At 35.1% G+C, this 14,314-nt stretch overlaps 2 protein-coding genes across 3 annotated transcripts in view; one reads left to right on the forward strand and one right to left on the reverse strand.

The window, feature by feature from the left end:
• Positions 1-14,314, reverse strand: part of SYN2 (synapsin II) — a 167,918-nt gene that overhangs the window by 50,032 nt on the left and 103,572 nt on the right. The gene's annotated exons all lie outside the window — the stretch shown is intronic.
• The window catches only part of TIMP4 (TIMP metallopeptidase inhibitor 4), a 20,525-nt gene continuing 15,821 nt past the window's right edge, over positions 9,611-14,314 (forward strand). Inside the window, exon 1 of the mRNA XM_035337568.1 lies at positions 9,611-10,331. Coding sequence (XP_035193459.1) covers positions 10,202-10,331 — 130 coding nt within the window. The 5' untranslated portion in view covers positions 9,611-10,201. The remainder of the gene's footprint in view (positions 10,332-14,314) is intronic.

The raw sequence follows: 14,314 nt of genomic DNA on the forward strand, positions 1-14,314 counted from the left end.
TACTAATAGCGAGAATTTACATACTTAAAAACCAGAAAAAAATCTCATGGTTGCTAATAGAACTCCTTCATACTGGGAGTTCATTCATGTTTGATATTGAGGTGGTTTTACTTGGGTGGGCAACCGTGCTCCACCACAGCTGCTCTCTCACTCCCCCTCCTGAAAGGGAAATGCGGAGAAAATACAATGCAAATTCTAGTTGTAATGACACTATTTAGATATATAATACACAAAGAATTATCTCAAGAATAAGATATACTGACAGAATTACTAAATCCAGGGAGAAATTTAACCCAATATTCTCAAATTCCTGAACAAACACTACTTAAGGCAAGCATGCATTCACAACAAATAGTTTTGAAATGTATCACAGAAAGGTGTTTCTAACGTCATCAAGTCACGACATCTGCTGGATTAGCTAGGTTGAGACCACAAAGCTTTTGACAACTGTTGATGTTGAGAGTAGTGAAATGCTTTGGATTTTTACTCTTCTGCTGATGTAAATTATTACATCAAACACCCCTTTTCAGTATTGCCAGGATGATTACTGAATGGACTTCAAACACAAATTAAGTTTAAAGATTCAGTAGTCACTGGTCAGAACATATTTAAAATTCCTAAAAGCTGCAAAATAGTACCATACTGCTCTTCTGAAATGTCGAGATATTTCCAGGAAGTCACATATATTGCTTTTATAAAAGATTTGGGGCTGGCCTAACTTCTTCTCTGATCTCATTTATTAATAATTACAGTGAAAGAACACTGAAATACTGAATGCTCTATTTCAGAAATTCTGTCATGCTCTATTTCAGAAAATTCTAGCCTTTGACATGGCTAGAATATGAGAAAAAATTGCCAAATTAAAGTGGTTAAAAGGACACCAGTCAAATGGCACAGGTACTCAGAAAGGATAAGCAAGTACTGACAGAACAGCTGTTGAGACATCAGATAACCATTAAAACCATGAGTTCCAGATAAGCTCATGAACACAAAAAGATATGAAAGCTCCTGGCCTCAGATCTGCAGATGTACATAGGTAAATAGCCAACTGTCTGTGTACAGACTGTATTTCACTTTCAAAACTAAGAATACCCTGCCAGCCAAATCTGAAGAAAAAATAGTTAAAGATAAAACACAGTTTCCCCTTTCATCTTCTCACCAAAGTTGGCAGAGGAAATATACATATATATATATATACATGTATATATCTGTATATATATATATTATTTTTTTTCTGGTTGAGAAAAGGGAAAGTATCCACATCCTAGAAGATTTAGTTTGTTATCCACACAGAGAATATTTGTAAAAGTATTCATTAGTATCATTCAAAACATGTGGGTACATTCATTGGTCTGCAATATGGGGGAGTGGAGGAAACAGTTACCAAGCCTGGGACGCTTGTTTTGTTGAGATCACCCTTTCAGAACTACCATGTAATAGGTGCAGAACAAGAAGACACCATCAGGCATGAAATGTGAAAAGAAGAAAATGTTAACATTCAATAAACATCAGTTTTGTAAATGAATTTGGTGGAAAGCAGTAACAAAGGCTACAGGGTGAGAGAAACCCTAGGAAGATTAAAGGATACAAAAACTGCTCCATAGAAAGGAAGGTATTAAAATAGGTGCTACAACTATGACCTCTGAGCAGTTAATTAACAAGATTATAAAGCTCACGAACACTTATCTGATTAATATTGTGCTCATGAAGAACTGTAATATCACAGAATCATCTAGGTTGGAAGAGACCTCCAAGATCCCCTAGTCCATCCTCTGACCTAGCACTAACAAGTCCTCCACTAAACCATATCACTAAGCTCTACATTTAAATGTCTTTTAAAGACCTCCAGTTTACACTATACTGCTGCCTGTATTTTCAAAGCACTATAATGAAAAATAAAAAATGATCTGCCAGAGTACTTCTTACTAAGGTGTACTTAGTGCTTCTGTTCCTCTTGAATTCATGACTGTGATTTCCTTTAAACTGAAATTTTTGTCCTGTGCTTGCAGTTCCACTGTAGCAGCAGCAGCAGCAGGATAAAAAGTCCTGTTACTTGAACGTCTCAACAAGAGCCATGTCCTTCCAGTGAACCTGACAAAATAAACTTACCTCGTGTTTTAAAAATAAACAAAACATACGTTGTAACTAGAGGCAGCTGGCAGCACTATTAGTCTGGTGAATGTAGGTTCATTTTTTAGGATCTGCACAGAGATCAGAGGTTTGACAACCCTTTCTTACAACGTATTTCTGCTTTGTCAGTTTATTCTCTTCTAAACCTGAGACAAGCCTAAAGCTCAGAAATCCTACTTAGTTATTTATTTTCCCTGAATGGAATTCAAGTTAGTTTCAGAGTGCGACATTATTCTACCAACATAAAATTTGAAGGAATTGTCCAATTAAGCATGGACTTTGAACTCACGGACCTGTGTATGCCTGGTCCTGTTTAGGTTCAATGGCCAAAATGCACCCCATCCCCATTGCTACTGCTTGGGAAACCTGTTGGTTACTGGCACTGCAGGACATTTTTCTACCCAGTTACACTGCACAGAGGTCTCCATGTAAAACACCACGACTAGCTACAAAATATGTTTCCATTTTGTAATAAATTAAATAAATATTTAATTTTAACTACCTATGAAGTCCCTATGCTCTTAATTAGGCTAAATTTGAAAATGTAATGCCATTTAGTAAACTCTGGCCATTATAGATACTTCAGACATTTAACTTCTGACCACTAGAGACTATAAATTACATTCATGGAAGTTTTCCGGTAACAATAAAGCTGACTTGCACTCAGAAGCAATTCCATCTGCATCAGTTTTAAAACTGAAGATTATTTGTATTGACTTTACAAAGATAAGCAGCAGCTATCTATCTACATTTTAACTATTTGTTAATATCTGGGCACTTAAAGATTTCATAAATGTGTTTATCATGCTTTCTACTGTAGAAATAAGTATTCTAGTTTGATATATAATACCTAAAGGCACCGTTACTATCTTCTATATCACTGATGAGAATGTTGCTTTGTTAACTGGTAGGTGGTTACTTAACTACCCAGTACAGTCTTCATCTGTGTTATTTTGTGTATTTTCCTGTATGTAATGGGAATAATGCATATCGTTTCCTCTTTCAGAATTTTTTTGAAGTTTATGAGACAGGTCTCCTAGTCCCATCCTGTGACTGCATCACTGTAAGTCTATCAATTTAATAGAAATTCTTAAAAGTTAAGCTTCGTACACTGAACTGCTCAAAGGGTTGTAAATGCTTCCGCAATTTATGTATTTTTAAACAATGCCTACAGTTACATAATATATTTTATTTTCAAGAGATAATATGAATTCTTGTGAATTTACTTTTGATTATTTAACGAAGATATAATGTAAAATATAGTCATTGTTGTATATAAAAATAAAACTAGGCACATATCATCTGATAAAAAGAAAAAAAAAAAAAAAAAAAAAAGGTGCTCTGCTGGCAACAATGCAGGAAACAGTTTTTTGAAGGGGCATTCATCCTGACTTTAATGTCCTCATGGTTGAGTTGACTAGAAGGAGAAAAAGGAAAAAAAAGTCGCAACACAAAAAAAAATAGATATTTCATAAACATGACTTACCTCAAGTTCAGTGTTTAAATATTTATCTTTCCAATAATCCCCAAGCAAAGTTCATTTAACCACTCCAGTTCCATGTAATTTATTTGTGGAATATGCATCAGACTAAATCTAATTTTGCTCTGCTTACTTTGGAGAAAGGAAATTAAAAAATGAAATAATGAAGGTGGCTTTTTTTTTTTTTTTTTTTTTTTTCTTTCCCAGAAACAGGCAGGAAGAGTCCTAAATCAATAAACAAGCAGTACTTTCTCTGGTCTATTTGGTTTAAAGAAAACAATCCCAAGATAAAAGTTAGGGTTCAGACATGCAGAAGCCCTCTCTCACCAGCAGGGGTAGCTCAACATATTCCTCTCACGATTAAGAAAAGCAGAAACACCATGCTTAAGCAGCTGTTATTCTCAACAAAGAACAATCCAAAGATATTGAGCCAGATTTTCCACTGTCTTGTACCTTGAGAGAAAATAACTAGGTGTAAAAATCTGTATGCAGTAATATTTTATAATCCCTTTACACTGGTAGCAAGCCAAGGGGGAATTTAAACACTTTGTATTATGTTTTCAGAAACACGAGTGTTAAAGAAATCTAAAAGCTTGAGTGAATGAAGAGTAGAGCATTAATTGATCGGTGTGCAAGGCCATCAAAGAGAGGCAAATGCAGCTTCATTGTGATTTTTTCATTTAGAACAGAGGGTTAAAATGGCTTATAGACTGAGTGCAGTATGGGAGCTGATGCCAAATTGGTGGTTCTCTGAGTACCCCTCGTACACAGTTCCTTCAGCTGCCATTAACATCACCTCATAAGACTGGATCTTATGAAGCCAATTCTCTTTGTACTCACTGAAATCAATACATGTTTTTACATGATCTTAGTGTATAAAGGGACACCGGCAGTAAGTCTGAACCAGGAAATCAATCCAAAATACCTTTGTCACAACATACTTTGTTCAATTAAAAAAATGAGTTATCTAAATCAATACACAAATGACCTTCTGGTAGAAAAATCTTACACTTTTAGTGTCAGTACAGCATAAAAACAGATATTTTCATGAACAAGAAAAACATTAACTATAACGGCAGTGAATCAAAAAGAGCAGTTCTCACAGGTTTCTAGTAGAAAATCTGGAGAAGCCAAAATCTTGGCAGAGACTAATTATATTTTGATTTTGGAAAGTCAGTGTCTCATTCCATTCCAATCATTCTATCAACTATTTTGCAATCTGCTGCCTCTAAAACAAAATAACATTTCACCACCTTATAAAAAAATGACCCTAACTGTTGTGACCATAAACTGAGTGCATTTTTTAACCAGAGTATTCAGGAAGTGACAGCGTTAAGTACCATCCCTTTTGAAGTGGGCTATAGTACCTATGGAGATACTGGAATTTAAAATCCATGGAAGCTCTTCTCTTCTGTGAAATACTATTCTAATTTTGATTCTTTAAAAAAAATATAATTATACAGGTTTTGGATGGGATGTGTATCGTGATTATTCCATGTTATTCATAGGAAAAATAAATGCAACACCAAATGAAAATTAGGAAATATAGAACTCCAGCAAAGCATCAAGAAGGCAACAGATAAACTATTACTGTGGAGAATCCTGCCTGCAATCATTCTAAAATAAGATTAATTTTCCACAGCAGAGAGAGAATAGGGTAGATATAGTTAAAAAACAAAAACAAAAACAAACAAAAAAAAAAACCACCTCAGTCAGGAGCTAATGTGCTGAGCAAGCAGTCCAACCAAAAAACACCATGTAGATTCAAACTGCTTGACAGCTGGAATGGACAGCAAGCTCTCTGTTGTATATCCCATTATAATTAAACAGCCTTTGAAGAAGCCGTATGGACAATCCCTATGCAACACTGTTCAGAGCAACTTGACATAAGTCAAAGTATCCAAATCAAGGTGGCCCACAGAAATACTCTTGATCAGTATCCAGGAAACTATAAACTGAATTCACAGTGCTGCCTCTTACACACACACACACACAAATAATTTTAAAAAGTGTAGAGGGGAGACAGTTAAGAGATGTCTTCTTGGGGAAGAGATGAGAGTATCATAAAATCATCGTATCAAAACAGAGGGAGACTGAGTGTTCTCAATATGGGTCTCTGGGGGCCATTAGATGAAAAAGAAACAAAGTTGGCAATTAATGACCTTCAAGCTTTTCCAGAATGCTGTTGATGGATGATAATGATAGGTAGTAAAAATAATAAGGAACATGACAACCCACTGTCCATAAAGCCCCTCCAAAATTATAAGAACTACACATATTTACAGCTTCCATTGAGAAGAGATGAAGCTGATTTGACTGTTGCTAGGTATTCTGCCTTCTTTCTGTACTGTACACATCAACAAATATAGTGAATTAATCCCGATCCTTGTTATTTTCTTGCATTTTACTAGAACATATAAATGAATTGTCCTACACTGGGCTTATTTAGCTGGACAGAAATGAGAAAGTGCCAAGTGTTTTTTCTACTGTGTCAATAATGAATTGAAGGAGTCAGTGTAACGATGTCCCTTGATAAAGGGAGTTTTCTGTTTCTTATTAGTTTTTTATATCAGAACATAACCAGGGAGTGGGCACTATTTAATCCTGCAACTCTTCACACTTCATTAGTGTTTTGACATAATTTGCAATGATATCATGGCTTATTTATCAAACTAAAGGAAAATCAACATTGTAACATAACAGTGTAGTGAAAGAGGCCCTGTACTGTTAGTCCTTTCATACAAAATGAAGAAGACCAAGTGTTTCATTTGCTTTAGTCTGCTTGTGTTTATGAAATTTTGGCTATGTTTTCTTTGCTATTACTGAAGATAAAAGAGTATTTTTGCTTCCAAATTGGCCAAAGAATATTTTCGGAAGTAATCTCTGTATTTTACAGGGTCATTATATAACTAATGAAGTTAGATCTAAAATTTCATTCATTTAATGAAAAATATGAACTATAATATGAAAAAATACAGTGCAGCTTCAAGCTAAGACCTAATGCTTACTGATACTGTTCAGAGGCCATAGGTACTCAAACACTGCACTCATACAAAAGCTACAGATATTTGGTTCCTGTGATAAACAGACTAAAAATGCATTTTTATGTGAGCATGTTCCCAAGTAAAATATTTTCAGACTTAATAAAAACTTTTTCTAATGTTATGATATAAATAGGTCTCAATTCTGATTAGAAAAACTCTCAATCACTTTTTTATTTTTGCAAATGCCATTCTGACTTAAAGCATATGAGATATTTAGAAGGCAATAGTGACACCCGAGTAACAGTCGTAGTGTAGTAAATGGTAAAATGATAATACTGCTGCCACTGCAAGTACCATTACTTTAGTCACAATTCAGTTCCTTTAGACACACCTAGTATATTGGCTATAGGAAAATAAATCATCTGAGGAATGTGCCATTTTCTCTGAACTACCTAAAAAATGGAGGAATATAGGCCTAGTGTCACTGGTCAAAAAGCTTCAGTTTTTGAAAAACTGGAAACAATTGCAATTTAAAGAGAATGTTCTTTCAAGTTGTCCCTTTTTTGCTTCTCTAACCCCTGTTCTCCTGTTTCTGTAAAGTTACAGACTACTGTGCAATGGCTTGACCTCAGGAGATGGGTCCCTCTCTCAAGTAACCATACCCTAAGGGTTTAAGAATTTTTACTGGAATATAACTTCTCTCTAACTTTTTTTTTTTTTTTTTTTTTTTTTCCAGTCATGTGAGTTCAAATGTTTTGCCTAAAATAATTACATTTTTAATCTTATTGGTCATAGAGCCGGTATTTAGATATTAACTGAAAATACGATCATGATTACCCATGAGAGCCTTGTATTTGGAACACACGTCTGCTGTTCTCTGCAGATATGTAACAAAAGGTTCTGGCAACTATTGTCACCTGCCCTGGCTGGCACAGAAGCCATGCATGGATTTCACCATGAAACAGCTTACCTATAGAAGGTTGCTTTTAAAGTTACTTCCATGGACAAAGTGAATTGTGCATTGGCTATGAGGATTCTTCACCACCCATGTTATGCATCAGACAGAAAAGAATTAAGGATACTTCTCAGCTATCTTGCATTAGTTTTGGAATTTAAAAATAGTTGATAAATCTTATTTTTTCATAATTAAGATTTATCAAAAAATAGTTCTGCTGAGGTTTCAAAAATTGTTTCCCTTTCACATTACAATAATAAGATTGTACCAATGTTGTCATGAAGAAATTAAAGATAAGCCTACCAAAGAATTGCTCATTAGTTAGACTTGCATGGGAAGAACTGCCAGTTTCAAGTTTGAATGAACAAGTCCCTGTACTCTAGGACTGCCTGGTGTACATATCTCCCACACAACATATCTGCTGTGGTGGTGGTGACCAGTTGTTCCATGTTGGGGTTCAGAAACCTTACATCCACAAGTTTCACTAAAATCCACATTACCACTGAAAGGTCTTGTTGCGGATGGCATGTTCCAAGTCTTTCTTCCAATGTATAGTGGGTCTAGAGAGACCTACAGGGAATATATTTCTTGAGTAGAAGCCTCTTTTATAGCCATTTACTTCTCTAAGCATAACCATACTTTAAGTATTCCACCTATGTATAATTGGCTTTGAAGGACTCACAAATCCTTTGTTGTGGAAGGACTGTGGACAATCTTATTCAAAATGTTCCTTAATTAACCAGTGACCAGGTAGGCCTGTCTTCTTGATGTAAGAGAAGACAGCTTGCCCAGCTTATTTATATATTATTTGAATTTTACTGAAATAGCAATCAAAAAGGTCTATTTACCTCATCTGTGGCAGCAGCCACGTGGTGTCATCTGGAAACCAGTCAAAGGCTCTCAATTAATTCCTTCATCACTTTCCAGTCCTACTGTCCTAAGTGAGACCTGAGGATCAATAGTCCTCAACTACTGAACACAGGTGCCATTAAAATACCTGCTTGGTGTTTTCTGTTTCTTTCTTTCTTTCTTTCTTTTTCTGTCTTCCTGTAGTTTGAACTTCCTGAATAAGGTTTCAGTCTCACATCTTTTTACTCACATGAAAAGCTTCCTGAAAAAGGTAAATTTCCTCCAAGTAAGAACAGAGATGTTAACAAGTCTAAATTATTTTCAGGTGTTAGACCTGGACCTGGATCTAACCTTATGATTTGAAGCCAAAACTTAAGACAGAAAAAAATCAAAGCATGAATGCTTGAACTAAATCACAAAATCACAATATCATGTAAAGCATTCCCAGCTCAGTTTTGAATCTAGATCTAAAATCTGAAAATAAGACCTAGTTCAAATATTTATTTATTTTTAAATTGAGTGTGTCTCTGGGGAAGATGAGAGAAAAAAGAAGAATCAGAGCAATTATTAGTGGTAAAACTAACTTCTTACTGTTTAACAAAAAAATGAATCTGCTGCTGTGAAACATGTACACATCTATGTATAGGTAACGAACTATTTTGTGTACAACTAAATCTCAACAAAGAAGATTTTCATGAGTCTTGACTGAAACGGTCAAACTGCATTAATGAATTAATGAATTTTCAATTCTCAAGCTTGAATTGTGACCAAAAAAAAAAAAAAAAAAAGCAAGTTCTATTGTCCATATCAGTCTATGCATTTCATTACTCACTAATCAAATCTTATCCCCTCACTCCCCCATGAAACAACAACTTTATAACACATGTAACACATCCAGACTGTCATAGCAACAGAAGGTCTGAAGCTGAAAAAGATTTCCCAACTTTTGAATTTATGTGTGTTCCATGTATAGCATGAGCCAGAAAATGCAGATACAGAGCTGTGCTGATCAGGACATACATTAAAAAGGAATGCAGAGAAAGAGCCATGCTTCTACATACATTAAATGTAAAGTAAATCTGTGATAAAATAATAAAAAATGCCCTTTATCGCAGCTTTTATTTTTAAATCATTTTTCCTTGTAACCACCAATTGTTCTAGTGTTACAAATAAGCACTGAAACATTTCCTTTTCATGAATGAAGTTCTGTCCAGCCTGCAAACAGGGACGTCATCTCAAGAAAATGCACAGAAGTGCAGGGGAAGACTGCAAAGGAAAACAGAGCTTAAAAAAGGACAGCTTTGTTTACTTGACCAAAATAGAGAAGGTAGCAAAACTTTTTTTTTTTTTTTTTTTTAATTTTGGAAGGAAATTTACTAGAAAAAAAAATCTTTGTTCTGCTAAAGATCACAAAACCAGCTTCAGATACTTCTAAAAGATGTTAAAGATGTTTTTGGAAAGCTTTTTGATTACTAAGTTATACTGACTCATAAGAGCAACGTTGCAATGCTTACTAAGGTAACCTCACTTCTGGTACAATGATTTTCACCAATGATGTGCTTTTTCCTTAAAGGAAGGCGGAGTTTCAAGTTAGTGTCCGGGCCATAAATAAGAGGGTCCTATGTCAGGGAAATTAGAAGTCAGTTAACATAAGCGTATACTCAGACTGAGCATTAGAGGGCTTTTCTAAACTAAGGCTGTTGAAACTGAAGAAATCAGATAGTTATTAGGAAGTTTAGATATAAAATCAACAGTAAGAAAGCAATTTCTCTTGGCTGACTGATTAGCCGTGCTTAAGGCAGCATGAATCCTGTATTTAGTACCTTGTTGTTTTCAGTGCTTCTGCTGCTGACCCACAGAATTCAGGAGCTGGTGGAGGCGTGCAGCTGTGCCCCTGCCCATCCGCAGCAGCTCATCTGTGATTCTGCTTTAGGTGAGTCACAACTACTACGTGTTTTAAGTTTGATGGTAGGAAACCAAAGGAAGCTAATCCAAATCCAACTGATGCAGTATATATAAACTGTGCTGCTGTAGGGGAGTATGTTTAACCAGTTGGCTTAGTCTGCAGTTAGGATTTTAAAACAAAACGATTGTATACATCCCTTTTAAAAATATGTCTATGGGGAAAAAATGTGGTAGTAGCTGTTTTTTTTTGTTTGTTTTTTCTTCTGTTTATTTGTTTTTCCAGAATATTTTGTGGTTAAAAAATGTTGAAATTTCTGTATTATTTACTCTCTTTTTCTTTTCTTCTTAATAAGTACAACTTGCATATTAGCTCTTAACTTAGAGTAAGCAGGGAATAATACCTAACTTCTAAATGTCTACTGTTCACAGTATCTGTAATAGACTATTCTATCTAAGTATGCAAACTATGCATGTTATGCATATAGATAGATGTTATAGCACTCTGGGAAAGCAAAAGAAAATAAACAAAATTAAAAGTCCCCGATGACAACATCTTGAAACACTCGATCTTTGTTCTGCTATACTACAATATCTTATTTTGCTGTTGTTGCTTTCCAAAAAGTACTCGAGGACAAAACTGATATGCCCTTTATTTTATGGAGAAAAGGAGTTCTGCATAAATATGACTTTCCAGTCTTTAGGACAGTTTTATTTCACGATATTTATTTCACGATATTTTATTTCACGATATTTATTTCACTGTGGTTGTCAAAGGACTTATAGAAATAAATTACAGATCTCAAAATTAGACTGCATGGGGATAAGAAAATGTGACATTTTGCAGTCTTTTGATTTCAGTAGCTCAAGCTGAGGCTGGTTAGCTTCCATCTAGTGTGAACAGTAAATGTAGAACATGAGTTTCCAAAGTGTCACAAAATTAGCATCTCTATGGGGCAGGCAATACCTTCTGCATACTGATTAATTGCTTTTATACCCTGACAGAAAATCTTTGTAGCCATGACAAACTCTAAGCTCTATTTGTGGCCATCAGTTAAATTGGTTTTTAATCTGGTTGTGTTAAGTAATCTTTTTCATTAAATTACCTACACCAGGCATTACAAACTTGGAGTGCAGGTGTGAAAGAAAATAGTTGTACTTCCAGGAGCTTAACTACGTATGTATACATTTAACAGCATTAATCTGCTGCATTCCTAGATTTAATGAAGTATCAATTTTCAAGAAACTTATTTAGAGATTTATCTAAATAAATAATTTTACAGTACAGAGGAAATTCAAAATACTCATTACAAGCTATACTCTTTCGGGAAACCATTCTGGCCATTCATATTAAGGCAAGTTCCCACAGAAACATTTTTTAAAGGGTAGGTATATGCTACTTTTTATTTATGTTTAAATAAAACATAATATACCTTACATATGTAAAATAAAACTACATTATGTTTGGACTTGATGCTGAGGCTCTCACTCACACAGACGCTCCTGTTTAAGTAAATTGCACCTTTCAGCTAAGGTATATTTACATCCTGAACCCCTTTGTTCATTATTTATCATTTTTAAATAGCATTTCTATATATTATGATAGAGAGGTACAGATATTCATTCACATAAATATGTGTACATATATGTTTAGATATGCATATATATATACATTTGCTTATATGTACATACTTCATACATGTACATACTAAGACTTCAAGGATGAATTATTTGATTTATTCTGGACACAATGCCTCACATAAGCAGAGTAAAATGTCTTCAAAGGGGCTGGAGAATACCAGTGGAGTGTATGCACTGTGTAAGAGAAACCTCTGCAAACCACTTTGGCAAAGGCAGCTCCTCCATCCCAGATGCCTGGGCTAGGACTGTCCTGGGGAGCACAAGACTGGAGTCCTGCCATACGGCACCATCCCCACAGCAATTAGGGCTATGCCTCTGCAATGCTGCTTCCTTTGAAGCAGAGCAGGTTTGAAGCCACACCTGTATCCTTCATGCTACTTGGCTCTTAAGAGGGAACATGTAAACTGGGCCATGCTATTAAGTGTCGCGTGCAGTAGAATACCTCAAACTTACACACATAATATATATATATATATATATATACACAAGTATACATACTTTTTAAGATACAAGAAGATTAAAGCTCAAACTGAAGATGTGTACCTTAATTTCAATATATTCACGCTTAGAAAATATTGATAAACAAATAGACCAGCTCTTCAGCTACCAAAAGCCATGGTAGTTAAATGTTAATCCAGCTTCTTACTAAAACTGTTCAACCTTTTGCAGTTATTTAGTTCATACATCTCTGTACTCAAACACATTCAAGTATATCCTTGCAGAATAAAAATCTATCACATTTTATTAAAACCAAGAAGCTATGCCATGCCTCTAAGTTCCACGTTAAGTAAAATGAGATAGTCTCAGTCTTGCTCGTAGGGTTACCAGCCATTACGTGTACTTCGGTTACTGCATTATTTCTCAGTTTTGCTATCTATCTGTAAGTTTTCAAATTTCCTTTAGGATCACTTGGGATTTAGATGGAGTGAATGAAAACGGAGGTGGAAGAGGTTGAATCTATAGACATTACTTCAGCCACTAGAATGTGTGACGCCATTCAGAAACCTTAGCATTTATGCAAGATACCCAAGAAAAAACAAAAGCAAAGAAATTAAGTCTGGGACAAGCTCTTTTCACTTTTACATTTGTTATCTGATTAGTACTGTGCTGTTTTTTCTTTTCCCAACAGGAGGCTTTTGTGTGTTAGCATTCTTCATAAATACTCAACAGCTACCACACAACCTAAGAAAGCCTGTTATTTCTGTCAAGTTTCTTACAGACCTAGAGCAAGAGAATGCTTCTGGTCCTGACAAGGTGATAGCTAAAACAAAAACAACAGATGAGTGAAGAGCAGTGCAGGTGTGACATGGCTGTATACCACAGGAAGAACAGTAATGATGAGGTAGTAGATACGATAGGAAATCCTGACTATTATGCTGGTTCTGCCTTTTACATGACCCCAAGGTCATGTTTGTTAATCTTCCTGCTTAGCTTTAAAAAGGTGTGATTTTTGTACAGATTTGGGTAGCTCTCATGAACTTCTTAGTAGTTTTAAATTTCAATTAAAAGAAGTAAATCCTCATCAGTAGAAAGTGCCTAGCACCCTGAAGATATGCACCTTTTAGTAGAAAATAGATACATTTCTTTCGTGTTCTTCTAAATGGTGCTGAGATCCTACTAAAATGTGCAGAATGCTTTCAAACCTCAGTGAACCTCAAACCTACTTGTCAAGAGGATTTCAGTCTGAAATGGAGATGGGAGCTTTATTAAATAGCAGTTCCTTGTATTGCACTAGAGATTACAGATGCTAAGTATCCTCACCAAAGAATCCAGGAGGTTTTCTCTGTATGGAAATGAAACACGATGAGGATGTGCTGTTTTAACCATTCCAATTCAGTAGTGAGGCACCCCAGTTTCAAGATGATAGAAGTGTCCTCTGAATATTTTTTGAGGGAAACCATGGATAAAACTGAGTTTATCAGATGGTCAAGATGACATTTTCCTTTTGCCACTGACTTCAGTTGCTCCTGGACTCAATTCCAAAGCAGTGTTCACATCAAATTATATAGTCAGTAGAGAAATGGTATACATTGAGAGGACTAACTATTTTCTGAAGTCTACCACTTTTAATTCAAGCTGTTTTTCCTTGTTTTAGGCAAAAGCAAGGTTATTTTTTGGACAATAGGACTAATACATAAATACTTTGCATTTCTAAGATAAGTTACACTAGTACCCTTTTTTAAAGTAAATGTCTTCTTTCTGATTTCAATTTTTACGTTTGTTGTTTTTTCTTAAAAATATAATTAAAACTATCTTTTACTGTATATTGGGTACCAGATTGGAACAGAAATGACGAACAGATCTTAAGTACAAATAAATACATAAAATAGAATCATAGAATATCCTGAGTTGGAAGGGACCCTTAAGGATCAT

This window comes from Oxyura jamaicensis, chromosome 12 (genome assembly GCF_011077185.1).
Source record: "Oxyura jamaicensis isolate SHBP4307 breed ruddy duck chromosome 12, BPBGC_Ojam_1.0, whole genome shotgun sequence".
NCBI classification, from domain to species: Eukaryota; Metazoa; Chordata; class Aves; order Anseriformes; family Anatidae; genus Oxyura; species Oxyura jamaicensis.